Below are 27,097 nucleotides of genomic sequence, written 5' to 3'. Positions count from 1 at the left end.
CACTAGGATCCGGCCGCGCCGTCACTAAAGAAGGGAAACAGGCCAGATCTGGTGACGCACATCTGTAATTTCCGCTGTTAGGAGGCAGAAGCGGAAGGGTCGCTGCAAATTTAAGGCCAGTGTGCTCCTTGTGGCAAGGTCAAGGCAAAAGGTCCTTAGTGGGGCAGGCCGCTGGTGGATGCTGGGGGAGGAGCCAGTGCTGCTCCCTGACGTCACAGGCTCCCTCCCGTGAGCACTTGCGCCCGGAGTTCGCGCGTTCTTCAGGGTAGGGGTTTGGCTCATCATGGCTGCTTGCCGAGCACAACCGCCTACCTCCGTGAGTGCTGTTTGTGTGATTCTCGTGGGTCTTTTGCTTTGTTTCTCCCTCTTGTCCTAGATTTCTTTCCTTTCTGTACTCCTTCCATCCATTGTCTGTGGTCTCGGCCTGGGGAGCGGCGGCCTTTCCGGCCCTTTGTTTCAAGGGCCGACCCAGCCTGGAATACGTCTCCGCCCACTGTCGAAGGTTTACGCTCTGTGGGAGATTAGCTCTGCTGGTTGTTGTGGTTACGGGGGGCCCTCTGATTTAGCTGGATTGGGAAAAGAGAAACGCCCCAGTCCTTGGATGCGTACCCCCGTTAGCTAATCGGGAAAGCATCAGAAAACGGTACTAAACAGCAGAGCCATGTTGTCAAGCAAAAATTAGAGCAAATATCGTTTGAAAAACTAAATTCCGTTGGGTGAAGGCGGAGGGTTCAGAAGGAGTAAAGAACTATCTTGACTTGCCAAGCAACAACTTTTTTGGTAGTTGTTAGTGGTCTTTTTAAGACAGCGTCACGTTAACATCACATAAACCTGGTGCTTGCTATGTAATTCACTAGGCTAGCCTCTACAAGTAACTACGCCTGCCTCGCACTTGTCCCTTTTTGGACAAAGTGATTGGATGAGATTTGGGTTTTAGTTTACTGAAGTGTACTGTGGACGGTTGAGCTGAAAGACTTCTGGTTGAAAGCAGAGGCTATGATGGCTTCATCCACGGCAGCAGTGTTGGGGTACCAGAGGTAAAGAAGAGAAAAGGTTTACACCTTTAATCCCAGCACTCAGAGGCAGAGGCAGAGGCAGACAGATCTCTTGTGAGTTCGAGGCCAGTCTACATAATGAGTTCCATGACAGCCGGGGCTATGTAGAGAAGCCCTGTCGCGAAGAACAAACCAACTAAAAAGAGTAAGACTTTAGAATCTAGAGGAGTGGATATTGTAAAGACAAGGAGCTAGTTAAGGAGTAGTCAAGAATTCAAGCTAGCTGTCTGCTCAGTGAACATAGCTTTAATGCTGGAGTGTTTGTATAGAGGACATATGTGTTGTACTGGGCAGAGTGATAGAACCAGATCGCAGGAGAGAGAATGATTATATCTTGTATGTATTTAGTTTGTAGGGACTCAGTGCATATACTTGCCTAAAAAATGGAATGATTAAAAATTATACTCTTAATACAGTCATGATGGTATGTACATACTTATAGTCCTGCTGGCACTTAGGAGGTAGAGACGGGGAGCTGTGAATTCAAGGACAGTTTGGCTTGTGTATTGGGTTATAGGCTAACCAGGGTTACATAAGGAAGACTTTATCTCAAAAAGAGGTGGGGGTGCTGTTGGTGAGATGGCTTGGGGTTAAGAGCACTGGCTATTCTTTCAGAGGACCCAGCTTCAGTTCCCACCCACTGGTCCACACCCATCCTTAACTCCAGTTTTAGGAGTTGGGATGGGCACCAGCATGTACACAGGCCAAACATCCATAAATTACCCTTTGACCCTTTGCCAGTGTCCTTTCTTGTGTTCTATTAGACATACTCACATATTACGATCAGTGATGTGGGGTTTTTTTTTCTTTTTAGAGGCTTAATTTTTTTTTTTTTTGCAGTGTATTTTGATCTTATTCTTTCCCCTCCACCAACTCCTAGATCCTACCCACTCTACTTCATATTCTCTCTCAGAAATAAAGACACAAATCTAAACCAGAAAAGCCAAAAGTAAAAAAAAAAAAGGGGGGGGGTGGGAAATCTAGAAGCTCAGAGTGTTTTATGTTGTCCAACCAATTCGGAGCACAGGGCCAGCCTTGGAGTCTGTGATATATCTTCATTCTACTGGAGAAAACTCATTTTCCTTTTCCCAACACAATTCGCCTGCAGATAGCTTCTTGGCTAAGCGTGGGTCTTTGTGTGCACGTCCCCTTCTCTTTGCTGGAGTTTTTTCTGGCTTGACATTGTGCAGGTCTTGTACATGCTGTCACAGTTTCTAAAATCATATGCGCACCGCCTTTAAAAAAAAAGATTTATTTTATCTGTGTCTTTTGTCTGCATGTGTATGTGCACCATATGTGTGCCTGCAGCTTGTAAAGGTCAAAAGTGCATTAGATATCCTGGAACTAGAGTTATAGATGTTTGTGATCTGTGTGGATGTGGTGCTGGAACTTGAATCTGGGTCCTCTGAAAGAACAGGTGCGCTGGGCAGTGGTGGTGCACTCCTTTAATCCCAGCACTTGGGACCAGCCTGGTCTATAGAATGAGTTCCAGGACAGCCAGGGCTACACAGAGAAACCCTGTCTTGAAAAACCAAAAAAAAACAAAAACAAAAACAAAAACAAACAAACCAACAAGTGCCCTTCACCACTGCAGTCTCTCCTTGTACTGTGGTTTTTGTTGTCTCCCGCCCCCAACCCCCCAACCTTTGTTGTTTCCTTTTGAGACAGAATTGTGTCTCTTGCTGGCACCACACTCAAGATCCTCCAGAACCAGTCTTCTCAATGTTGAATCATCACATACTATGTCCAATTTTTTTTTTAGGATTTATTATTTTATTTATGCGTACACTGTTGCTGTCTTCATACACACCAGAAAAGAGCATCAGATCCCATTATAGATGGTTGTGAGCCACAGTGTGGCTGCTGGGAATTGAACCCAGAACCTCTGGAAGTCAGTGTTCTTAACTCTTGAGCCATCGCTTTGCTTCACACCCTGCCCTGGATCTCCCCTTAAAACAATTTTTAAAGGATTTTTTTTTCCAAGTCAGTTTCTCTGTGTAGCTCTGGCTGTCCTGAAACTTGCTCTGACCAGGCTGTCCTAGAACTCAGAGATCTGCCGCCTCTGCCCCTGAGTGCTGGGATTAAAGGGGTGTGTGTTTAAAGATTTATTTATTATTGCTTACGTGTATGCCTATAGGGCAGAAGAGGGCACTAGATCTCATTATAGATGGTTATCAGCTGCCATGTGGTTGCTGGGGATTGATCTCAGGATCTCTGGAAGAGCAGCCAGTGCTGTTAACCACTGAGCCACCCCTCCAGCCCCAGAAGTGTGGATTTTTGAAAGCAATTCTCCCATTTTTACTTTTCAGCTTTCTGACTTAGAACCAGACTCAATGTAAGATGAGATAACCGTAACCCTGGGGCCAGTGCTGTATAATAGATTAGCCATGTGTGTGAGGTACTGTGGAAGCTCCAAGGTCAGATTGGCTGTTGACCTGGGATGGCCAGAGAAAGGCTGACAGGAGAATCTCTCTGTATTTTTTTTTTCTTTTCTTTTTAAAAAATGTGTTATGGATGTTTTCCCTGCATGTATGTTTGTGTACCCTGTGCATGCAAAGCCTACCACATGTATGCAGGGGTGTTAGATCACCTGGATCTGAAATAACAAATAGTTGTGAGCTACCATGTGGGTACTGGGAATTGAAATTTGGTCTTCTAGAAGACTTAATTGCGCTGGGCAGTGTTGGATCTGAGTTCGAGGCCAGCCTGGTCTACAGAGTGAGTTCCAGGACAGCCAGGGCTACACAGAGAAACCCTGTCTCGAAAAACAAAACAAAACAAACAAACAAACAAAGACTTAATTGCTGAGCCATCACTCCAGCCCCCAGGAGTCTGATTTTCAAGTGAACATTTTAAGAATCAGTACAGGTTTGTCAGAGGAGGCAAGATTAAGCTAAGTGGCCACTTGTTTAACTTTGGCTGGACGCACTGTGGCAAGCCCTTGTCTCTAGTTTTGCACTAACTTTTAAAACTTGTTTGGGTTCAAAACATTCATCCTTTGATTGTCTGGATTAATTGATTTATTGTGTCTGTTCTTTTATCCTCTGAAAATCCTCCAGCTTTGCACAGTGGCAGTATCATAGCCAAGTGAGGGTTTTCAGAGGCGCTATTATTGCTAATTGAAAATCCTTTGGTGGGCAGGATATTGTGAAGATTTTTTAACTAGTTTCATTTTCCTCAGGAGCAAGCCTGGCTCGAGGCTGCCCAGACCTTCATCCAAGAGACCCTTTGTCCAGCTGACCAGGAGCCAAATAAACAGTTGACTCAAGCAGTGATTGATTGTGTGAAGGAGACATGGCTGTCCCAGGGGGAGAACCAGGATTTTACACTGCCCCTGAGCTACAGGTAGGGCAAGGTGGGGCTTGGTGGGGGGCTGACTTTAGGGTTGGAAAGAAAGGAAGGATGACTGGAGAAGGTGGACTCACCACACCCTTTTCTACAGAACCTTCCTATCCATTCAGCTTCTTTCGTAAAGTTTCCCTAACTTGTTTATAGAGAAGGAGAGGAGAGAGGAAGAAAGTGACTTCGCTGATGTGACCTGTACAGGCAGTACTCAATATAGCCTTGTCCTTGCTGCCTGCCTTAAGGCTCTTAGTGCTTTGCTTTTTTTTTTTTTGGTTTTTCGAGACAGGGTTTCTCTGTGTAGCCCTGGCTGACCTGGAACTCACTCTGTAGACCAGGCTGGCCTCGAACTCAGAAATCCACCTGCCTCTGCCTCCCAAGTGCTGGGATTACAGGCGTGCGCCACCACCGCCCAGCTGACTCTTAGTGCTTTATCCAATTTGCTTTGTTCTTTATTGTAAGATATGAAGAAAAAGAGTTAGTGAGGTCTCCTGATATCTGTTCTAATGATCCTCCTCTATCACTTCAAAAGTAATCACCAGCCTGAAGGGAAATGCTGGTCCCTTCAATCTCAGTATCTATATGCATATTGTTCTCAGTGAAATCTTACCAGTTTATTCATATAACTGCATATTGCTATTTTTTTTAAATATTAAATTAAATTTATTTTATGTATATGAGTATTTTGCCTGCACATCTGTCTGTGTGCCACATGTGTGCCTAGAGATGTCGGAGGCCAGAAGCGGCATCAGATCCTTCAGGTTCTGTTACAGACACTTGTGTGCCACTGTGGCTGCTGGGAATCAAACCTTGGTCTTCTGGAAGAGTAAACAATGCTCTTTTGTTTGTTTGCTTTATTTTGTTTTTTTTGAGACAGGGTTTGGGTTTCTCTGCGTAGTTTTGGCTGTCCTAGCTAGCCTGAACTCGGTGGTCAGTCTGCCTCCCAGGTGCTGGGGGTTCCAGGTGTGCACCCACCGCCTGGCTGCAGACTGTGCTCTTAACGTTAGAGCCGTTGCTTTAGCCCCTGTGGGTGGAGCCTTTAGTGTTCTCCATGCACAGTTGTTTCCTCAGACTGCTCCTGCAGTCTGCTTCATGTCTCTTGGTCTCTTGTAGAGATATTCATCACAGACTTTCTTCTTGTTTCCCTCAGAGACGTTGCCAACCTTGAGATCCAGACCCCATCCTTTATTTCATAGGCAGACATCTCTTAGTCCATGCTCTCCTTCAGCGCCTCTCTAGGTGCTTGGTGCTCTGTCAAGGTTGAGGGTCTTTTCTCAGACGTAACTGACTTGGAGAATGACTTCCTTCACTTTTCAGCTTTGTCTCGGTACAGACTCTGAAGACCCATCAGCATCTCCCGTGCTGCAGCCACCTGTCCTGGAGTGGTAATGCTTACCAGGCTTGGACCCGAGGAGCTGGGCCAGGGGGCAGTGTGCTGCCCCGGGAGCAGCTGTTACTTTTAGGGACACTAGTGGACCTATTGGAAGATTTGGAACAAGAGTGTAGGAGTGGAAGCCTGTACGTGAGAGATAACACTGGAACCTTGGACTGTGAGGTGAGTAGAACGGGACCAGCTGCCTCTGGTATGAGCAGGAACAGTAGGTCAGGTGCTAAGGTCCTGGCTAATTTGTGGCTTTGATCTTCTTTTCCAGCTTATAGATCTAGACCTTTCTTGGTTGGGCCATCTCTTCCTGTTCCCCAGTTGGAGTTACCTCCCTTCTGCCAAGAGGAATTCTTTGGGGGAAGGGCACTTGGAGCTGTGGGGTACACCTGTGCCCGTATTTCCTTTGACTGTCAATCCTGGCCCCCTCATGCCTATCCCTGTCCTCTACCCAGAAAAGGCGTCCTACCTGCTCAGATACAGGTAATTTTCCACTCTAGGAAGGGAAGGAACGCTGCGAGATTTGGAGGATAATGGTACTTTCCGTGGAGGAAAACATTTTGATAGTAATATAGATGGTAGATGGAACAAGGGAGCAGTGGGGTGTGAGTGTCAAGGAAGTTGTAATCCCTCTATAATCCCAGCATTCAGGACACTGAAGCAGGCAGGCTGTGTAGCCTACATAGTGAGTTCCAGGTTAGTCTGCTACAGTCTTGCTCAAAAGATGGAAAAAATAGGTTGGAGAGATGGCTCAATGGTTAAGCACACTGTCTGCTCTTCCAGAGGACCTGGGTTTGATTCCTGGCACCTTCATAGTAGTTTACAACCATCTATATCTCTAGTTCCAGGGGATCCAACACCCTTTTTTAGCTTCCCTGGGCACCAGGCACACACTTGGCACACAGACATACATCCAAGGGAAGCATTCATACACATAAAATAAGAATTTTTTTTCCAAGATATGGTTTCTCTGTGTAGCTCTGGCTGTCCTGGAGCTCACTCTGTAGACCAGGCTGGCATTAAACTCAGAGGTTCACCTGCCTTTGCCTTTCAAGTGCTAGGATTAAAGACATGCGCCACAATGCCTAGTTTGATAAATTTTTTTAAAAGAAACAAACCCACCAAATTCTTTTTGAATATATGTGTGTACATGCATGATACATGCATGTGTTGACCAACCTTAAGTGTCATTCCTCTCGTCCACGCGTCCTATCGCCTACCACAGGGTTATGTACCACACTGGCTTTTTAGAAGGCGCTCTAGCAATAGAGCTGTGTATAGAGGTCAGACAAGCCTCTCCCTGGTCCCCGAGAGGATTCTTTGTGTGTGTGTGTGTGTATGCTTATGAGCATCCCATCTTAGCACACAGACACACACAGGCCAGAGAGGATGGTTTCCAGGAGCAGATCCAGTCCTCATCCTTGGCAGAAAGCACCTTTCCTATCACAGCTGCCTTTGACTGCCAAGGACATATACCCTGTGTGAGGGCAAGAAGGGTTGGACCATTTTTTAGATAATAGCTTGGAATTATGGATATTTTACATTGCTACAAGATTGTTCTTTACAGTGGAAGGGAAGACTTGTGGAAAAGGAGAGAAATCAAAATGTCTTTTTTCTTCTTTTCTTAGAAAGAAATGCAAAATAGAGGAGCTAAATATCGCTGGAAAACTGGTCCATCTGAGTGCCCTGCTGATAACTCAGAATAAGAGGTACTTCATCATGACACTTGGTGAATTAGCCCAAGCCGGCAGCCAGGTGTCCATCATTGTACAGGTGAGGACCAGGGTAAAGTTGGGCATATGGGAGTAGAGAGGGAAAAAACACAGGGAAAGGTAAGCCAGACACGGAAGGACAGATTTCAAGTTTCTTATGTGTAGTATCTGGATTAATATATAAAGTATGGAAGCAGAGACTGTGGAGAAGGAAGCAATCTAAAGGCACACAGAGAGGGTGATGAGAGAAAGGACAAAGCTGAGGAGATGGCTTAGTTAGTACAGCCCTTACCCTGCACACATGAGAGCCTGGCTCTGATCCTCAAGGGAAAAGCTGGGCTCAGTAGCATGGCCTGTAACTTCAGTGATAGTGAAATGGAAGGCAGCAGAGCCCTGGAGCTTGTGGGCCGGCAAGAGACCTTCCTGGGAAATGATACCTGGGATTGTTTTTGACAGCCACATGAGTGGGCATAGGGTATCTGCACACATATGCTGGAAAGATGGATGCTGGGGAGGTGGCTCATGCTTTTGATCCTTACGCTTGGGAGGCAGAGAGGTAGACAGATCACTGTGAGTAAAGGGCAACCTGATGTATGGAGCAAGTTCCAGACCAGCCAAGGCTACATAGTGAGACCTTGTCTGAGAGAGGGGGGGAAGAAGAAGGAGGAGGAAGAGAAGGAGGAGGAAGAAGAAAGGAGAAAAGGAGGGAGGGAGAGAAAGAGAAGTGAAGAGGAGAGAAGAGAGGTGGTAGCTTTTCTCTTCTAAAGGACCTAGGTTTGGTTCCCAGAAGCCACATGACACCTCACAAGTATTTATAATTGCAGTTCCAAAGGATCCAGCTTGAGCACTGCATGCAAGTGGTACATAGATGTGCACGCGTGTAAAACAGCTATGAAAGACAGAGGTTCTGGGGCGGGGGGTAGTAGCACACACTTTCAATCCCAGCACTCAGGAGGCAGAGGTAGAGGCAGGTGGAGACTAGCCTAATCTACAGAATGAGTTCCAGGACAGCTGGGGCTACACAGGAAAACCAAAAACCAAAAAAAAAAAAAAAAAAACACACAAAACAAAAAAACCCCTCCCCACAAAACAAAACCAAACAACCCAAAACCCACAAAAAGAAAAGAAAGAAAATGTGTATTGTTTTTGATGCATGATCACATGTGTCTCTGTATTACTGTTTAGGTTTTGGTCTTTCCATGATCTGAAACATGTTAAAGAGGAGTGAATAACCTGTTACTTAACGTCCGTCTCAGTACTGGAGTCCTGTACTCAGCTCATACTAATGAAATAAATGGTTGGCTTGTGTGTTCTGGGGTGAGAGAGAACGTATGGAACATGATTTCCTTGATGGGATATTTATCATTTTGAAGGAATCTTCGGGGATGGTTTGTATCTTTATGAAAGGCTTATGAAATATGTGGCATTTCCCGTTAATGTGGAGAGATCCTTAAAGTTCTTTGGCTTATAATACTAAGTTCAATAGTAGTCTTGACTACATAGTAAGTTTTAAAGCCAGTCAGGGTTATATGAGACCTTGTCTGAAACAGAACAAAACAAAACAATAACAAAAAAGCCAACCAAACAAGCAGAGACAAAGAATAAAAAGAAAGTCATGGGTTCTTTGGAGTCAGATTGTTGTGGGAAGGGCCTTGGGCAGATGGGCAGCATTATGGGTGGGGCAGGAGTCTCATGTATACTGTCACCTCCCTCTGCCTAAGCCAGATTCCTGCTCAGATGGTGTGGCACCGAGTCCTCCGGCCTGGCAGGGCCTATGTGCTGACAAAATTGCGAGTAACCAAGACCCGGGTTCACCGTTCCTGTGTTTGGACAACCATTCCCTCTTCAACTCTGATGCCACTGAGACCAGGTTATGTGCAAGAGCTGGAGCTGGACATAGAGTTCTCGGAAGCTGACCTTAAACCGCTGCCCCAGCCCACCAGCTCCAGAGACGGCAGAGGGCAAGAAGGGCTTGTCCGCGGTTCCAAAGTCTTACATTATTTGGTGAGTGAAAGGTACTGATCCAGAGGTTGTGACACCTGCAGTGTGAGCCTCCAAAGGAGGAGGAAACAGCGGTCAGCGGACCTTTGTCTCCTGTGCAGGGAACAGTCACTGACGTGTTGAATGAGTCCGCCAGCCTCTACATTCTAGATGGGCAGCTGATTCTCTGCCTCGCATACCAGAAGATTCATGGCCTCAGGCGGGTTATTCGACCAGGGGTCTGTCTGGAGGTATGTCAGATATCAGACTTGGAGATGAGAAGACCCTCAGTTCATGGTAAATAGTGGGTGACCTCAGAGAGAATGAGTTTTGATAGAAAATGAGATAGGTGACACTGGGGGACATGAATTTGGAACGTAGGGTGGAGAAACAGCCATCTCTGCAGGGGTTAAGCTGCGGCCTTGCCTCTGCCCCTGTTTAGTTTTTTGTTTAATTTTATTTTGTTTTGTCTTGTTTTGATTGAGACAGCGTTAGATTTCTAAGTTTAGTTGCTGTGAGCCACCCATAGCACTAGGAATTGAACTTGGGTCCTCTGCAAGAGCAGTGCTTGTCCTCTAACTGCTGAGCCATCTCTCCAGCCCTTAGGTAGTTTTTGTCTTGTTTGTTTTGAGACAGGGTCTCACTGTGAAGCCTTGGCTGATCTGAAACTTGCTATGCAAACTGAGCTAGCCTAAACTTCACAACCCCCTGCCTCTGATCTGGAGTGCTGCAGTTACCAGCATGAGTTTTTTGTTTTAGATCTCAGTAGCTCAAACTGGCCGTAAGCCTCTGTTTAGCCAAAGATGGCCCTTTATCTTAGAGTCCTCCTGCCTCTGCCTCCCAAGTGCTAGGATTTATAGGTGTGTACTACACACTCTGTTTACCTCTGCTTTTCTGTTTTCCTACAGCTCCGAGATGTTCATCTTCTCCAGGCAGTGGGTGGAGGAACAACAAAACCTGTACTGGCACTTTGTCTCCATGGCACTGTTCGGCTTCAAGGCTTTTCTTGTCTTAAGCCTGAGACTTTGCCGTCCTACAAAGTTTATGGAGCCTCCTTGTATGAGCAACTCGTGTGGAAATATCAGTTAGGACTTCCCTTATACTTATGGGCTACCAAGGCCCTGGAGGAGCTGGTCTGCAAGTGAGGAGGACAGAGATTGAGGGTCTGGGGTAGAGACGGGTGGGAGGATGTTACTTTCTCTGTAGGGGAAGCAGGATCCTGGAAGAGAGAGATCTTGGAGAAATGTCTGTGTTTCTCTCCCTGGCCAAGGCTGTGTCCCCATGTGTTGAGATGTCACCAGTTCCTGAAGCACTCCTCTCCGGGGAAGCCCAGCTTGGGACTGCAGCTCCTGGCTCCCTCCTGGGATGTTCTTATTCCACCTGGCAGCCCTGTTCGGCACGCACACAGTGAGATCCTGGAAGAACCACATAACTGCCCTCTTCAGAAAGTATGCCTATGTGGGGAAGGATTGGCCTGAGGACACCAGGGCACAGGGACACAGTGTGATTGTCTCTCTCTTCCCACACAGTACACTCCACTGCAGATTCCCTACTCTTTCCCTACTATACTTGCCCTGGCACAGGAAGGGCAGCACAGGGCTTGGGCTACCTTTGACCCAAGGGCCCTGCTGCCTCTCCCAGAAGCCGCTTACCTGACCAGCTGCCAACTGAATCGCCGCCTAGCCTGGTCCTGGCTCTGTCTGCCATCTAGTATGTTCCAGCCAGCCCAGGTAAGGGAATTCTAGAAGGTTCAGGGGACTACTTGTTGCCAGTTTCATCCTACTACTTGTTCAGATCATGTGTTTTTGTTGTTATTTTTTTGTTTTTGTCATTTAACTATGCTGTGTGAGTGTGTGTGCGTGCGCGTGCAAGTGTTTGAGACAGTGCCATGTGGTTCTTCCAGGATCTCGCTGTGTGCATGCCCTGACCACCCTGGAATTCACTCTGTGGACCAGGCTAGCCATGAATTCACAGAGATCCTCCTGCCTCTCTGCCTCCCAAGTGCTAGGATTTAAAGGCATGTGCCATCACCGCCTAGCTAACTGGCTTTCTAATTAGACTGCTGTATCTGTTCTTGCTCCTCACCTATTTGTCCTTTTTACAGCAACTAGAAAGCATGAAAGAAATTGCAGCTTGGGTCAAGTGTGGTGATACATGCCTTAATCCTGATACTTAGGAGGGAGAGATGAATGGATCTCTTTGAGTTAGGCCAGCCTGGATTACATAGACCCTGTCTAAAACAACAGGAACAACTAAAGCCATGCTGGGCATGGTGGTTAGCCTGTTGCAGGCTAGCTAGAGATACACCGTGAGACCCTGCTTCAGAAACAAACAAACAGAACAAAACAGAAAGGGGGGGGGGGTCGGTCTTTGTGGACCTGGAGGGATGGCTCAGTGGTTAAGAGCACTGGCTACTCTTTCAGCAGGTCCTAAGTTCAATTCAAAGGTCTTGAGTTCAATTCCCAGATACCACATGGTGGCTCACAACTCTCTTTCTTTGAATTATTTTATTTATAGATAAATAAATCTATACAGACACCTACAGTGAAGACACTGTAGGTGTCTTCAGACTCAACAGAGAGGGGCATTGGATCCCATTGCAGATGGTTATGAGCCACCATGTGGTTGCTGGGAATTGAACTCAGGACCTTTGAAGAACAGCCAGTGCTCTTAACCACTGAGCCATCTCTCCAGCCCCTACAACTCTCTATTAAGGGATCTGATGCCCTCTTCTGGAATACAGGTGTACATACAGACAGAACAACTCATCCATTAAGAAAAAAAAAAAAGAGTCAATGAGAGTTGGTGACCTGAGCTTGATCCCCAGAATCTGCATGGTGAGAGAAGAGAGCTGACTCCCTCAAGTTGTCCTTTGACCGCCACAAAAGTGAAATGACACCCCCCGCCCCCCGAGTAAATGTAATAAAATAAGCACCCAAAACTGTAGCTTGGAATATGGAATTCTGTTGGGTTTTGCTTTGCTTTGTTCTCAGTATTGCCTTTTTTTTTTTTTTTAACCTGAGGCGGTCTTGCTGTATAGCCTAGGCTGGCCTCGAACTCCCAGAGGTTCTGCTGCCTCAGCTTTCTGATGACTGGGACTATAAGTATGTATGAACTACCATGTTCAAGAGTGTAATTCAATTCTTAGTCTTAGATGTGTGAGTGCTTGCTTTTAAAACAGCACATGACACATGGTAGATGCTCAGTGGAGTTTATTTTTATTTTTAGAGACAGGTTCTCTCTGTGAACCCTGGAACTCATAATATAGACCAAGACAGCCTCAAACTTAGACCAGTCCTGCCTCTGCCTTCCAAGCTCTGGACTTATGCCCAGTCCTTGCTGTTTGTTGAGTAAATATTTAATAGCTTGACCTTTATTTCCTGCAGGTTTTACTTGGGGTCCTGGTGGCTTCATCTCATAAAGGTTGTCTGCAGCTTCGGGATCTAAGAGGTTCACTGCCTTGTGTGCCTTTGGCTGAGAGCTCGCAGCCCCTCGTTGACCCGAAGCTCATAGGTGCGAAGTTGAGAGATGGAAAAATGATGGTGGTGGGAGGCGGAGCTCAGTGCAGGGAGCTGGGAGAGGGAGTGTCTGCTGGGGGTGCTTATGATGCTGATGAGCTGCGTGGAGAAGTGTGAAGGCTAGTGCTGAGAGGAGAGGAGAGGAGAGGAGGAGAGGAGCTGGAGCCGGAGCTACAGCTCCCAGCATGCACCTCTCCTGTCCCACATGGCTTCTAAACACTTACCATCCTGTTTCCTGCATTCATAGTTTGGAAGAGCACTGGTTTTATTTGAGTTGTTGAGATTCATAAGGGATTGTGAGCCTAACAGAGGCAGATAGATCTCTGTGAGTTCAAAGTCAGCTTGATTTACATAGTAAGTTCCTGGACAGCCAGAGCTATATAATATAATAGAGAGACCCTGTCTTAACAAACAAACAGAAACAACAAGGGAAACCCTAGAGAGGAAAATTTGTTAGATTCAGAAAAAAGGCACATTACAGATTTGGGGAGAGAACAAGGAAGGCCTTTTAGCCTCCAGAGCCAGTGGCAGGCTTGCACGTGCATATGGAGTGTCTCTGCTTGGAGTGGTTGACTAGGGGCTGAGATGATCAGGTGTGGACCTTCACTTCAGAAGAGAGCGGTGGCCTGGGATGACACAGATCTGCCCAGTGTTCTGCTTCACTCCTTTCCCCATAGTTCTTTTCCTGCTAAGATAGAAAACTTTCTTCATCTAGGCTGCCTGGTGCGGGTAGAGAAATTCCAGCTGGTCATAGAGAGAGAAGTCAGGAGCAACTTCCCTTCCTGGGAGGAGATGGGCATGGCAAGCTTCATCCAGAAGAAGCAGGCCAGGTCAGCTCTCTGGAGTGGTACTTATTCTCCTGGCTCTGAGGGAAAGGAAGAACCTGGTGTGTGGGAATCCGGGATCTGAGTCACCCAGTTGCTTTATCACTAAAGATCTGCCTCTTCCAACAGAGTCTATCTCCAGTTCTACCTGGCTGATGCCCTGATCCTGCCTGTGCCCAGACCCACCTTTGGTTCAGAACCATCTCAGACAGCCTCCTCCTGCCCAGAGGGACCCCACGTGGGACAGAGCCGGCTGTTTTTACTGACCCACAAGGAAGCCCTCATGAAACGTAATTTTTGCCTCCATCCGGGGGACAGTTCACAACCTCCAAAGCCCATCCTGAGTTTCCGTGTGTCAGGAACTTGGCTTTGTGGCACACAGAAGAAGGAGGGTTCTGAATGGAGCCCACCTGAGTCTCTGGCCGTTGAGAACAAGGATCAGAAGGTAAGCTGGGACTCCAGGCTCCTAGGGCCTGACCTCCCGTACCCTGTGCTTCAGTGCTGTGCTGTCTTTCCTCATAGGTCTTCCTCATCTTTCTTGGCTCTTCAGTTCGATGGTTTCCATTCTTGTACCCAAACCAAGTCTACCGACTCGTGGCTCCTGACCCGTCAGTGAGTGCTTCCCTCTTGCACATCAGAAAGCTGGTTGGGTTGGAGTCTGGAGTAGGCATGTGAGTGCTGAGTCCTTTAGGTCTCCTGGAAGAGGCAGAATTTAGGGGGACAGAATCATTTCTCTGTTGGGATCTCTTTCTTCACCAGACTCTAGGAAGAAGTCAGCACTAGAGGACTTAGGGAATGTCCTTCTGGCCTAGCACATGCAGAGGCAATTGTCTTCATGTTTCCCAGCAGGCAGCAGTGTTCGAGACACAGTATTCATCTGGCACTTCTCACCGTCCTCTGGAATTGTCTGACTGTGTGTCTTGCCTCACTGTCCAAGAGGAGTGGACCCTGGAACTTGGGAACTCTCAGGATATACCTGATGCAGTGGAGGTCCCTAGAGCACTTCCGGAATCCTCACTGGCCCACCTACTTGGTGACAAGTAAGTGTTGTCCATTACCTCTGGTCCTTTTGGTTATGCTCTGCTCTGTGCTGGCTGGGCTGAGTGAGCAGTGTGTTCTGTGCTCTACACAGTTCATCAGTGTGATGTCAGTGTGAGGGGGGTTTTCTTTCAGTCTTTCTTGTCACTTTGGGAATAGTCACAAGGCATGTCTCCTGCCCTCCTCCCTTCCCACTACACTTTTGTTGTTGAGGCAGGATCTCGTCTTTTGGCTGCTCTTGAAGTTGCTATGTAGCTGAAGATGACCTTTGATTCCTGCCTCTACCTCCTAAATGCCATTGAGTGTTTTTTGCTCAACCCAGCTGAGAAAATGTTCTCACAATTAAGGAAAAGCTTTAGCAATAAAAGGAAACAGAAACGTAAGAAAACACAAGAAGATGGCAGGTAGAGAAGGGCCTGAGTTCAGTGTGGGTATAGTCAGTGGGTAAATACAGCAGTATGGTATTTCATAGAAGGTTTTATAAGAGACAACAAGTGAAAAGCTGTTTCCTGTGTGAAAAATTCTACTGGATTGTGTGTAATTTTTATGAGATTGTTTTTTATTACTAAAACTGAATATAAGCCAGGCATGGTGGTATACATGTTTAATCCAAGCATTTGGAAGACAGAGTCAGGCAGATCTCTGTGAGTTTGAGGCTAGCCTAGTCTACCTAAGGAATTCAGGCAATCCAGGGCCAAATGGTCAGTCGCTGTCACAGAAGAGGAAGGAAAAAAGTGACTCTAGAGGACAGGGAATATGGCTCTGTAAGTAAGAACTGGTTATCATCTCGGCCACTCAAAATTGTCTGTAACCCCAGTTCCAGAGGACTGGGCACCCTCTTCTGGCTTCTGAGAGTCTTGGTGCACAGACAGATGCAGGGAAAACACTCATACACATAAAATAAAAGTTAAAGAAAAAGGGAATGTAGACTCAGGGTTGGGTGGTGGTCTGTGCCTATAATCCTAGCACATCTAGCTGAGGGGAGAACTACCATTAGTTTTAAGATAAATCTTGTCTAAAAAATAACCAAGAGAAGGAAGATTGTGTCTAATTTTTATGAGACTGATATTTATTATTAGAAGTGATGTAGGCTGGAGTTTGCAGGGTGGTAAACACCTTTAATCCCAGCACTTAGGAGACAGAGGCAGGCAGATCTCTAAATCTAACACCAGCCTGGTCTACAGAGCATTCCAGGACAGCCAGGGCTATGCTGAGAAACCCTGTCTCAAAAAATAGGAAGAGAGATCAGGGAGGAAGTTAAGGTAGTATATACTTGTAGTCATTTTCTTTGGGGACCTGAGGCAGGAGAATTGCTGAAGGTTTGAAGCCAGTCTTCGACCTTCATGTAGCAAGAACATGCTACAAGGTGCTAGATTACAGACATGGACCACCACCCAACCCCCACTCTACATTGGCTTTTTCTTTAACTTTTATTCTCTGTGTATAGGTTTTTTACCTGCATCTGTCTGTGTACCAAGACAACCCCCCTCCCCCCACACACACACACACAGAGAAGCCAGAAGAGGGTACCAGATCCTCTGGAACTGGAGTTACAGACAGTTGTCTCAAAGGATTAGAAAAAGAAGGAGAAGGAAGAAGAAGTTATAGTTAAAATGAATGTTTCCTAGAACCCTGCTTCTTCAGGAAGCAGAAGACTGTAAATGATAGACTAGCTGGAGATGGCTCCTTCTGTCTTGTGAGCTGATCTCTCACTTGTGTGTTTCCTCATGGATTTCTCTCTTTCAGCTCCCCCAATTCTTTGGTGTCTTTCTCTGCTGAGATTTTGTCTCGGATACTGTGTGAACCACCTCTGACCTTTCGCCGGATAAAACCTGGTAATGTGCTGTCCTCTGGGGAAGAAGGTATGAACTGGAGGATTGAGAACGCGTGGTCCCGGCTGATGACTGGCCACTCTTCCCTCTGTCTGTAGAGAATGCTGGGGCTATTAAAACAGGCGTGAAGCTCACAGTAGCTCTAGAGATGGCCGACTGTGAGTATCCCCCTCACTTGGACATATATATCGAAGATCCACACTTGCCTCCCCAGATAGGACTCCTTCCAGGAGCCCGAGTCCTCTTTAGCCAGCTGGAGAAAAGGATTTCCAGGTGAAGACCTCTATCTCCTGGCCACGCCTTCTTTGCTCACTGATGTCCTCTTGAATACTCACCCCCCACATAACTGTGCCACATGGACATGTTTGCTTTGCTTTACTATTTTGTTTTGTTTTAGGACACGGTCTCACTGTGTAGTCCTGGCTGTTTTGCAACTTCCTGTGTAGCTCAGGCTAGCCTCAAACTTACAGCCCTCCTCCTGCCACTGCCTCTGTCCCTAGATGTTGGGAGTACTATGCTCAGCTTTGCTGCGACTTGGTTGTTAGTCTGCTGTCTATTGTCTGCCATTCTCTCTGCTTTAATAGAGCTGTGGATGTGCCCCTGGGGTAGAAGAGTTAGCCCAGTCTGGGGAGGCATGAGCCCAGTCTCGCCTCCTTCCCCAGCCTAACTACTATATCCTCATCCCCACTCCTCTTCTCTATGCAGATCCAACATTGTTTATTGTTGTTTCCGGTCAACCACTTCTGTGCAGATCCTGAGCTTCCCCCAAGAGACCAAAGCCAGGTCGGTGTTGAGACTCTGATGTCTACATTTCCCAGTTTCACACACTGATATTTTACTCATGTGCCTGGCCCTGGAAACATTTACCACAGATGTAGTCTTCTCTAATCACAAGGGAGTACTTTTTTGAGTCAGAAGGATTTCATATGCTCCAAATAGAAAAAAAAAATTACCCAGTACCCATTACCTATAAAACCTGAGGTTCTAAGCTCTTCCAAGAGGCTTCTCTCTCTGTATGTATGTCTATCCCCATTTCTGTGCTTGTAAAGATTTATTTTATACATACAAGTACATGTTAGCTGTCTTCAGACACACCAGAAGAGGGCATCGGATCCCATTACAGATGGTTGTGAGCCACCATGTGGTCTTTGGGAATTGAACTCAGGACCTTTGGAAGAGCAGCCGGTGCTCTTAATTGCTGAGCCATCTCTCCAGCCCTACTAGCCTTCACTTTTATTTTATTTTATTTTTTTTTTGAGACATGCTTTCACTATGTGTATCCTCAGCTGGCCTGGAACTCAGTATGTAGACCATGCTGGTCTTGAAGTCATAGAGATCTGAGTTTACCTCCTGAGTGCTGAGATTAAAACTTCCATGACTGGGTAACCTTGCAGTTTTTGATGGCAGCCTAAAGCTTGTGCTGGGTTATAGGTGTGTCACCATGCCCAGCTTCTTGGTCTGCTGCTTGACTCACTGCTCTTTTTCTCCTTAGTGTTCCCCTGCCCCACATCTACCTGGCTGAACTTCTCCAAGGTGACCGGCCCCCCTTCCAGGCCACTATCTCTTGCCATATTGTGTGTGTCCTGAGCCTTCAGATCCTGTGGGTGTGTGCTCATTGTACCAGCATCTGCCCCCAGGTACTGGGAGAGGACAGGCTGAGCTGCTTGTGAACTGCCAGAGTGCTGTCATTGGAGGAAGAGGACTTCTCCAACTGTGTTTTGTTGTTTATCCCAGGGGAAGTGTAGTCGTCAGGACCCCAGTTGTCCATCTCAGAGGGCAGTAAGCCAGGCCAACATCAGGTAGGCAACTTATTATACTGGCTACTTCCTAGTTACACAGTTTCTGATGTCTACAGTAGCGTGATTTTTGTTAAGTGCTTTTTTGAGTAAGTATGTTATGGTGGTACACCTGTAATCCAAGCATTGAGTAGAGAGGGTGGTGTTGAGTCAGGAGAGTTGCCATGAGTTTGAGGAACTCCATATTGATATCAGGCCAACTGGGCTACATAGCAAGACCCCATCTCATTCTCCTAACTCCATTTTTTAAATGAAGATACAGTGAGCTACATACATAGTGGAAGCACTGTGCATCAGGAGATCTTCTGGGTCTGGGACCGTCCATGTGGGTTTGCTCAGGGACTTTTGCCTCCTTCCCCTTAGGCTCCTGGTAGAAGATGGCACTGCAGAAGCCACGGTGATCTGTAGGAACCATCATGTGGCAGCGGCACTAGGGCTGAGTCCTAGTGAGTGGTCCTCGGTCCTAGAGCATGCGAGGGGCCCAGGGAGAGTGGCCTTGCAGTTTACAGGGCTGGGAGCCCAAACAGAGGTGAGAAGTGCTCGGATAGATGGTCATGTTCTTGGGGGTTTGGCACGTGGTTAGAAACTTGGGTTCCAATTAATCCCGCGTTTCCCTTTCTAGTCTACAAGTAAAACCCAAGAACCCTTGACCCTGCTCCTCCGGACACTGTGTACCAGCCCCTTTGTTCTCCGACCCATTAAGCTTTCTTTTGCACTTGAAAGGAGATCCACCGATATTACCCCACTAGGTATGGACAAGGTGGACAGGTCCTAAAAAGGCGTGTGGATGGGGGCTGGACGGGGGCTTTCTAGGCTGGGAAGGAAAATGGCGGATAGGAACTAAACCGGTCACACACGATGTTTGTTTGCTCTTGCTGTCTCAGAACCTTCCCGGCTGCAGCAGTTCCAGTGTGGAGAGCTCCCTCTGCTGACCAGAGTGAATCCCAGGCTCCGACTGGTCTGCCTTTCTCTCCAGGCGCCAGAGCTCCCCACCCTCCCACAAGCTTCTGCTGCTTCCTCTTGATGGCACTGCCTAAGGTGGCTCAGAGCTTCCAGGACCCCAGACGCTGGAGTCAGGAACTCCTGCCCCACTGTGATTTCTAGTTATTCTGGTGTCAGCATGCCTTGGAGACACTATGAAAACGGCAGATCACAGCATAACGGTGTTTTCTCCAGTTGGGTTAGAGTACCTACACTCGGATGTTCTACACTCACCTGACTTCTTGGGTTCTGCCTCGTGGTAGAAGGCAGAACAAAGCCCTTCCCCTTACGACTGTGTTATGATAGGCCATTTGGGCTACAATAAACCTCTCTGAGGACTTTCTGGCCTGTGTTCATCTCTGAGGTGCCATACCTAGACTCACTTCCGAGTGGCTGGCCTTTCATTCTCCGAGATTTACGTTGCTAGTTTACTACCAGTGGATGGGGGAAGGTGAACTGCGGGTCCAACAGAGGAAACAAAAGTCAGACCTCACTAGAAGTATCAATTAGGGAGTGGGAACTGGTTGTCGAAAACATGGTTATAAGGTGGTGTCAGCAACGTTTGGCAGGAGTGGACTTCATGTCAAATGTTTGGAAATACAAGACAGACGGGAGGTGAAGAGCCAAGCCGTGGCGGGGAGGGGGAGGAGGTGGAGAGAGAGTGGGAGAAGGGCAGGATCAGGAGGCTGGAATACAGAAATGTTCTTTGGGTTCCCCAGAGCCAGACCTCAGGTAGACCCTTGGGCAACGGACAGCAGAGCCTCCTGGTTCTGCTGCCAAGGTGAGGGGAATCGGTTCAGCGATAGTGCCCTCATGTTGATTATTTCTCTGTGTGGTCTAAATTTGGAGAGCTGTCCAAAACATTTGGGAGTGCCTTTCCAGTACAGTTTTCATAGTTGGCCGGTTAGCTCAGTTGGTTAGAGCGTGGTGCTAATAACGCCAAGGTCGCGGGTTCGATCCCCGTACGGGCCAAAGCTGAAACGTTTTAGTTTAGTTTTGTTTTTTGTTTTTTGTTTTTTAGTTTTTCGAGACAGGGTTTTCTCTGTGTAGCCCTGGCTGTCCTGGAACTCACTCTGTAGACCAGGCCAACCTCGAACTCAGAAATCCGCCTGCCTCTGCCTCCCAAGTGCTGGGATTAAACGCGTGCGCCGCCACCACCGCCCGGCGCCTTTTAGTTTTTAAATGCTTTTTTTTTTTTTTTTTTTTTTAAATCTAAAGGATTAGTTCCTAAGACTCCAAATTGTAGAACGCATTATTTGCAATCTCTTAAAACATGAACTGTTAGCGTTCTATAAGTGGGAAGGAATACATCCTCGAGCCAAGAACGCAGGGAATAGTCCGGGTCGCCGCCACTGCGTCTTCCTTTCCCACGCGTTCTTGGCTAGAGACCAGAGACTTGGGAGGATTTGGAAGGAGGGTTTCCAGGATGTGCGGCGCGAAGCCTAAGCATCCTTTCCTGTCCCGCGCCACCTTCCTACGTAACATATCTAGAATTAGAAAGATTGTGGATACAGAAAGAACGGGCAGAGTAACCAAGAGATGGGATAAAAGCAATCCCAGAAGCTCTGTAGTCGTGGCCGAGTGGTTAAGGCGATGGACTAGAAATCCATTGGGGTCTCCCCGCGCAGGTTCGAATCCTGCCGACTACGTCTAGGATTTCTCTTTTTTATTTTTGAAAGTTTCGACTGTGTTGTGATTGTTTTTGTCCCAGTAAGAGCTGCGCAGCAAGCATCCAAAAAGTCCTCTCAGAGTTGTAGAATCTAAGGTTAATCGTGCACCTCCCCTTAAATGTCAAATATTTTAATATTAAAGGGAACTTCATAGACAGAAGGACGAAACAAGTCAAGTATATTTCAGGCCATCTAATAAAGAAGAAAATTGCCGTTTGCATCGTGATCGCATATTCCTGTAGTACCGTCTAGTAGAAGTCTTTACTGCCTTTGGCGCCGTGGCTTAGTTGGTTAAAGCGCCTGTCTAGTAAACAGGAGATCCTGGGTTCGAATCCCAGCGGTGCCTTGCAGCGAGTTGGTTCGTAGTGTGCTACTCTGTTCTGTTTTTAGCCGGATTTAATTAACCTTTACCAATTTTATATAAAAGCATGCACTGCGGGTCCTTACCTTTCCTTCTCCTGCACAATTCCCCGAGCAGCCCACCTACTCTGTGACTCACCCTCTCTCTCCACCCCTGTTTCTATCAATTTTTTATCTGTTATTTCTTTCGGTTTGAGGCCTCATCGTTTATACTTTGTATATGTTATATAAAGTATATGTTAAAAGTTGGTGTGGATTCTAGATGTAGTCCCGTAGGCAGGCCTTTTCTGTGAAGTTACTACTCGAACACATCTATCCCCCCCATGGAGCAAGTGGGGATAGAAATCAGCTAGACTCAACAGGCCTGACACCATTGAAGGGCTGAGACCTTATGGGTAGGAAGTAAAGAGGGCACCATGGTTAACAAGTCGTGTGGAATGGGAGCCACAAGTGAACTGGTGGAGAGTACTCCTGGCATACTAAGGTTGGGTAATAAAGGTAGGCGTGACCGCTGGAAGGACCAGAGAGGACAGTGAGATGCTGACAGGGCCTACCTAACCTCCTTGGACAGCTCTAGACACCCTTCCCATTTGGCCGTGTCTGAGTCAAAACGTGGTCTTGAAAGTATTGCTCTCTCTTGAACAAACTAATGACATGACAGACCCCGGAGCACATATGTAAGCAAAGGAGTAAGGCCGACCTTTTTCTCAGGATCCTAGAAAGATAATCTCTCAACACAAGACAGGAAGGGCAGGGGCATGCCCAAGAACATGAGAAAGAGGTGGCACTTCATTTTGCATCAGAATGAAGGTGGCGGGCAGGGTCAGCTTTCTGTATGATGTAAGCTAAACCTTAGACACCGAGTAGAAACTTGCTGTGCGTTCTATGGAGGAACAGGCAGCCTGGGCAAGGACGGCACAATGAATAAACACAGGTGAAAGGGAGACACGGCTCAGTGGTTGACCCTTGGCTGCCCTTCCAGAGGAGTCTGGTTCAATTCTCAGTTTGAAACTCCAGTTCCAGGGGGGATGTGACACCTTCTTCTGGTCTCTACAGTCATCAGATGACATGTACAGGTGACACCTCCTATATACACATTTTGAACAAGTGTTAATACTTAGGTGGGTATGGTGGCACATGTCTGTCAATCTAGCCTTCAATTCAAGGTCATCTTTATCCAGCTATGTAAGCCCGAGTTTCATAAGGTGCTACTTCACACACGCACGCACACACACGAGGGCAGTTGCAGGAGGAGAATTCTAGACATGCTTAGGAAAAATAATATGTCTTTGTAGTTGGCAGGATGTGGATGAAGAAATTCTCTTGCAGGGTAGGTAGGCTCCAGGTGTAGACAAGCCGGTGACTGCAGTACAACAACACCTCTTGTCCTATCCAAATGACAGTCAGCAAGCTTGGCAGTCCAAAGTCAAACCCTAGAACTGTGAACGTCAGTGTAAATCTTTGGCTCCTACTAAAATGTGACATTTTTTCATCAAAGTCTAGAGAGAAGGGCACTTCATGTGTATAAGAGCCACATTTGTACTTGGTTTTGTAGGAAGCTAAAACGGGATGTATACCTCAGCCTTGGTGTATGTAAACCCCGTTCCTGATACAGAGAGAAAAGACTGGGAAAAACAAACAAACAAACAAACAAACAAACACCAAAAAACCCAACGCCATGAATCTCAGAGAAGAGGCTGGTCAGAGGAGCAAGGCTAAACTTTGAAGCGTTTGCCTTTGTTTCTCCTCCCCGTGTAACCTGCTGGCTAACGACGCGATGCGAAACAGACCTTTTAGGATGCTAATTTATTGCTTTCTCAGATGCTGACTCTGAATAAAGATTCAGTTCCATGTTTCAGGCCGCACGTAGCCAGTTAACACTAGGAGAAAACGAGAAAGCCAAACAGGAGGGTAGGTGGGGGAATCCTGATGCTACGAGCTGGAAACCCGGGGCCCAGTGATAGCAACACTTTCTTGGGATGTCTTCTTAGTCGGTTATCACTCTCTTTGTTCTGACTTCTAGCTGGGTGTTGATAGGCAGTGTGGATAGTTGGTAGGCTACTGAAGTGTCTATTCTCAATCCGTCACTGCAGTAAGACTAACGTAGAGATGGCGAGAAAAGCTGTAGTTCACTCATAGAGTACAGGACGCGGCCTCCGGAGCGTTCCCAAACCAAGCGGTTCGGTTGATTGAAGTCAAAGCTCTGTACAGGAGGCTGGGCCGGAGGACCACAGGCAGGGCGAGGAAGAGCGGAGACCGCAGGGTAGGGAACCGCACCGGTCTTTGCGAAAGGGCCGTGTCTAGTGGCAGGGAGGCCGGGTGGAGGGAGAGTCGAGGGCAGGGCTGAGCCTACACTCTTACTTCCAGGGAGCAGTCGGGACTCGTAGCCGGCGCCCATCGGCGCACCTCCAGATTCTGCTCGGCGGGGCTAAGCAGTGGGTGGTCCCCAGCACGCCACCCCACAAGGAGTGCTGTTACCCAGACTACAGCAAAAGTCTTAAAGACCTCTAAGGGCGTCCGCAGACCAGGCCATACGCCGGCTCGTTGGTCTAGGGGTATGATTCTCGCTTCGGGTGCGAGAGGTCCCGGGTTCAAATCCCGGACGAGCCCCGTCTTACCTTTTTTTTTTTTTTTTTGCCTGTAGGCAGCAAGGTTTTTGAAGGCTCTCTTATTTTGAGTGAGCACTTCGGCAGCAGGAAAGTCAGCCGGTATGCCAGCGCGAGCGAAGCACTGTCCATTCTTAGGCAAGTCGCCCTCTGGCTAGGTACCTCAGCTTGGAATCCACAGGTTGGTATCAGGTTGACGGATGTCCATTTTGGGATTGTGAATGACAGGCGATGAGGGGCGGGAGATATTCTGGGTCTTCTTGGAGAGCCAGGGACCGTCAGAACTCGAATTTCGAGAGTCTTAAAGATCATCTGTGCCTTTCGATCACTCCTGTTTTCGGACTTTCTGAAGACCGTATAGCCCGGCCCAGCAGCTTCAGTCTAGAACCCAGATCAGGGATCTAGAGAAATGCCATTTCAGCTTATTCCTCGTTAGTATAGTGGTGAGTATCCCCGCCTGTCACGCGGGAGACCGGGGTTCGATTCCCCGACGGGGAGAAGCTGGTTTTTACTTTTCTTAAGATTCGCAAAAACAATGGACACGGCCAGACGTAACTGTAGCAAGCAGTCTGCTTAATGCAGAAGTCAGGTTCAAACTTTGCTTTGTCTTCAGGGTTTCTGGGTTTGAATTTACACCGCAACCAGCGCAGAGTCTGAGGTTCCGTCAGATAGCGTAAGGGTACATACACGGAAGAAAAAAATAAAGCACGCACATGGCAGGAGCAGGATGAATAACCTGGGTTGTGGAGAAGTGACAGTCATGTCTCTGTTGACTCCCTGAGTTGGAGAAAAAGATTACTTTGGATTTTTAGACGCAGTGGTTTCGATAAGAAAAGTATACCCTTGCGTTGGCCGGGAATCGAACCCGGGTCAACTGCTTGGAAGGCAGCTATGCTCACCACTATACCACCAACGCAGGTGACGGGTCGTGTCGCAGTGATCATATTTATATACGTCTTCCTGCTAATGACATTATTTTGCCAATTTATGATTATGTCAACATTATGTAATTATGTAAAAAATAGACTTAAGAAAAGCAAACTCCGGAGAAACTAACCGAGATTGTTTTGTTTTGGTCATTAGCACAACTGGGATTAAATGTAAAACTCTGATTAGGAGTCTAGACACCAAGATAAATAACATCATATCTAGAAAAAAACACGTTCCAAATACAGAAGTCGCTTCTTTGAGTGAGCTAAGTGTGGCTCAAAATTAAGGAGTTAGCCTTTCTGCCAAGCGCCAAGGAAACATTTTATCGTTTACCCATAGTTGACTTTTCACGTGAGACCAAGCCTCTAGGGACCTGAGAACCATGAGCCAGTCCCAGCCTGAAGAAAATCATCCACACTCTCTGCAGTTGAAGCTTCTGTTCACCACACCTATATGAGCTGGGCCGCAGGGAGGCCTCGTGGCGCAACGGTAGCGCGTCTGACTCCAGATCAGAAGGTTGCGTGTTCAAATCACGTCGGGGTCATCTGTATTTATTTTCTAATTACCTACCTCCTTTAATAGTTTACTAAAAAAGGAAAACTCCTACACACATTGAGACTTTTTATCTGCTCAAAGCTGCTAAGACGTGTCGAATTTTACACCTTTGTCTGGTTTCTTCCAAAATATCTATGCCTTTAATATAATCAATATTCAAATAACAGAAATTGTTAATGAACAGGCCCCACAACTCTTTAGATAATACACTTATGATACGGCAATAAACGTTTCTTAGTCGGAAAAAATATATAGCAATAGTTTATCACTTTAAAAATAATAATAGTTATTTATATTATCCCAAACCACTGTTCATTTTGCACTGATTATTTCTTGTTTACTGGTGTCTACAATTTTGTTTCTTTTTTTTTTTTTTTTCCTACCTGGAGCTAAAATTTCCCACAGTTGGTGAGGGTCAGAAGTGTTTTGAATTTCTGGCGTATACAACTATATATCAAAAAGCGACAATCAAAAATCTGATGACAGTTAAGAGCAATTAAGGAATTTTTTTGAAGTGGGACATTTTGACTGTCTAATCTACACTTTTTCTTACTTTTTAAAATGTTGCCACCACCGTAGCCCCTTTTGCTTGTTTGTTTGGTATGTTGATCTGGGTTTTTGTTGCGATTGTTGGGGTTTTGTTTTTCCATGAGCTTCTCCTGTAGCCCAGGCTAGCCTGGGAGCCTTATGTAGCTGACCTTGACCTCTTGGGTTTTTGTTTGTTTGTTTTTTGAGACAGAGTTTCTCTGCATAGCCCTGGCTGTCCTGGAACTCACTCTGTAGACCAGGCTCAGAAATCCGCCTGCCTCTGCCTTCCAAATGCTGGGATTAAAGGCGAGTGAGCGCCACCACAAGCACTGACTTTACAGGAGTCCCTCCCAGGTCACATCTATTACTTATTTAACTTTATTGAATAAGCTCTGTGGTGTGAATTCCTAGGATTTTAGTTTTGGGTTAAAGGTTTTTCTTAGCCGTCCAACTGTCTTCAAAGGATATAAAACTTTTCAAGCATAAATGAACCTTTTTCTTCCTTATCTACACCTAACTCCACCCCCCCCCACCCACCCCCACTCCTACCCCCACCCGGACTTGTATTTAAAATTTAAAATCTCGTCCATGTGAGGTTTTGGGGTGTGATTGCCAGCACTGAGTCCTCTTCACTGTATCTCGGGAAACTGAGCAAATCAAAGACTTTTTGCTCACAGCGGGGACAGGAGGATGCCAAGATCAAGAACAACGAATATAGTGCCGTTGGAGGTTTGCATTGTCTTCACAGCCTGGTCATCACAGGCAAGGAGACACAAGGCTGAAGCAGTCCCTGATCCCTGGTTTGGCAGTGGAGGAAATGAAGTGAACCAGATGTCTGCATTTGACTGTTTTGTTTTGTTTTTTTTTTTTTTCATTTGACTGTTAAAAACCCTGAAAAACATAAAATAACATAAAATAAAATTTAAGTCCAGTTTTTCTGTTTCATTATTTTTATTTTACTATTATGTAATCCTGACTTGGAATTTACT

The 27,097-nt window shown here is 46.7% G+C and overlaps 1 protein-coding gene and 7 non-coding genes across 9 annotated transcripts; 7 read left to right on the top strand and 1 right to left on the bottom strand.

The window, feature by feature from the left end:
* Positions 1-156: 156 nt before the first annotated feature.
* On the top strand, positions 157-19,802 carry Ctc1 (CST telomere replication complex component 1). Of its 2 annotated transcripts, none has more exons than XM_034505187.2 (23): positions 157-316; positions 4,237-4,400; positions 5,715-5,952; positions 6,050-6,261; positions 7,407-7,551; positions 9,216-9,494; positions 9,593-9,721; positions 10,379-10,611; positions 10,741-10,918; positions 11,000-11,200; positions 12,857-12,983; positions 13,704-13,818; positions 13,942-14,257; positions 14,335-14,424; positions 14,662-14,852; positions 16,597-16,685; positions 16,781-16,955; positions 17,388-17,465; positions 18,175-18,319; positions 18,417-18,481; positions 18,842-19,007; positions 19,101-19,227; positions 19,363-19,802. In XM_034505187.2, exons 1-23 carry the CDS (start codon positions 284-286, stop codon positions 19,500-19,502), a joined length of 3,636 nt encoding a protein of 1,211 aa, XP_034361078.1. In that variant the 5' UTR covers positions 157-283; the 3' UTR covers positions 19,503-19,802. The 2 variants fall into 2 exon arrangements, with proteins under 2 accessions (XP_034361078.1, XP_034361077.1); XM_034505186.2 differs by having other exon boundaries at positions 14,659-14,852.
* Positions 19,803-20,357: 555 nt separating this feature from the next.
* On the top strand, positions 20,358-20,431 carry Trnai-aau (transfer RNA isoleucine (anticodon AAU)). Its single transcript has one exon. It is a non-coding gene; the product is annotated as a tRNA-Ile (tRNA).
* Positions 20,432-21,026: 595 nt separating this feature from the next.
* Positions 21,027-21,108, top strand: Trnas-aga (transfer RNA serine (anticodon AGA)). Its single transcript has one exon. It is a non-coding gene; the product is annotated as a tRNA-Ser (tRNA).
* Positions 21,109-21,401: 293 nt separating this feature from the next.
* Trnat-agu (transfer RNA threonine (anticodon AGU)) lies at positions 21,402-21,475 on the top strand. The gene has a single exon. It is a non-coding gene; the product is annotated as a tRNA-Thr (tRNA).
* Positions 21,476-24,027: 2,552 nt separating this feature from the next.
* Positions 24,028-24,099, top strand: Trnap-cgg (transfer RNA proline (anticodon CGG)). Its single transcript has one exon. It is a non-coding gene; the product is annotated as a tRNA-Pro (tRNA).
* A 422-nt stretch (positions 24,100-24,521) lies between these two features.
* Positions 24,522-24,593, top strand: Trnad-guc (transfer RNA aspartic acid (anticodon GUC)). Its single transcript has one exon. It is a non-coding gene; the product is annotated as a tRNA-Asp (tRNA).
* Positions 24,594-24,939: 346 nt separating this feature from the next.
* Positions 24,940-25,011, bottom strand: Trnag-ucc (transfer RNA glycine (anticodon UCC)). The gene has a single exon. It is a non-coding gene; the product is annotated as a tRNA-Gly (tRNA).
* Positions 25,012-25,497: 486 nt separating this feature from the next.
* Trnaw-cca (transfer RNA tryptophan (anticodon CCA)) lies at positions 25,498-25,569 on the top strand. The gene has a single exon. It is a non-coding gene; the product is annotated as a tRNA-Trp (tRNA).
* Positions 25,570-27,097: the final 1,528 nt, after the last annotated feature.

The sequence above is a fragment of the Arvicanthis niloticus genome, chromosome 6 (genome assembly GCF_011762505.2).
Source record: "Arvicanthis niloticus isolate mArvNil1 chromosome 6, mArvNil1.pat.X, whole genome shotgun sequence".
In the NCBI taxonomy this organism is placed as follows: domain Eukaryota; kingdom Metazoa; phylum Chordata; class Mammalia; order Rodentia; family Muridae; genus Arvicanthis; species Arvicanthis niloticus.
Note: the sequence above shows the minus strand (reverse complement) of the source record. Positions and strands in the feature narration are given on the sequence as shown.

What these genes read in the sequence shown, in the direction of transcription:
- Ctc1 (XM_034505186.2), top strand. Translation starts at nt 284, where the DNA reads ATGGCTGCTTGCCGAGCACAACCGCCTACCTCC. An exon ending in ATAACTGCCCTCTTCAGAAA is followed by an intron (nt 10,919 to 10,999) that starts GTATGCCTATGT and finishes CTTCCCACACAG; the next exon opens with TACACTCCACTGCAGATTCC. An exon ending in GTATGTTCCAGCCAGCCCAG is followed by an intron (nt 11,201 to 12,856) that starts GTAAGGGAATTC and finishes TATTTCCTGCAG; the next exon opens with GTTTTACTTGGGGTCCTGGT.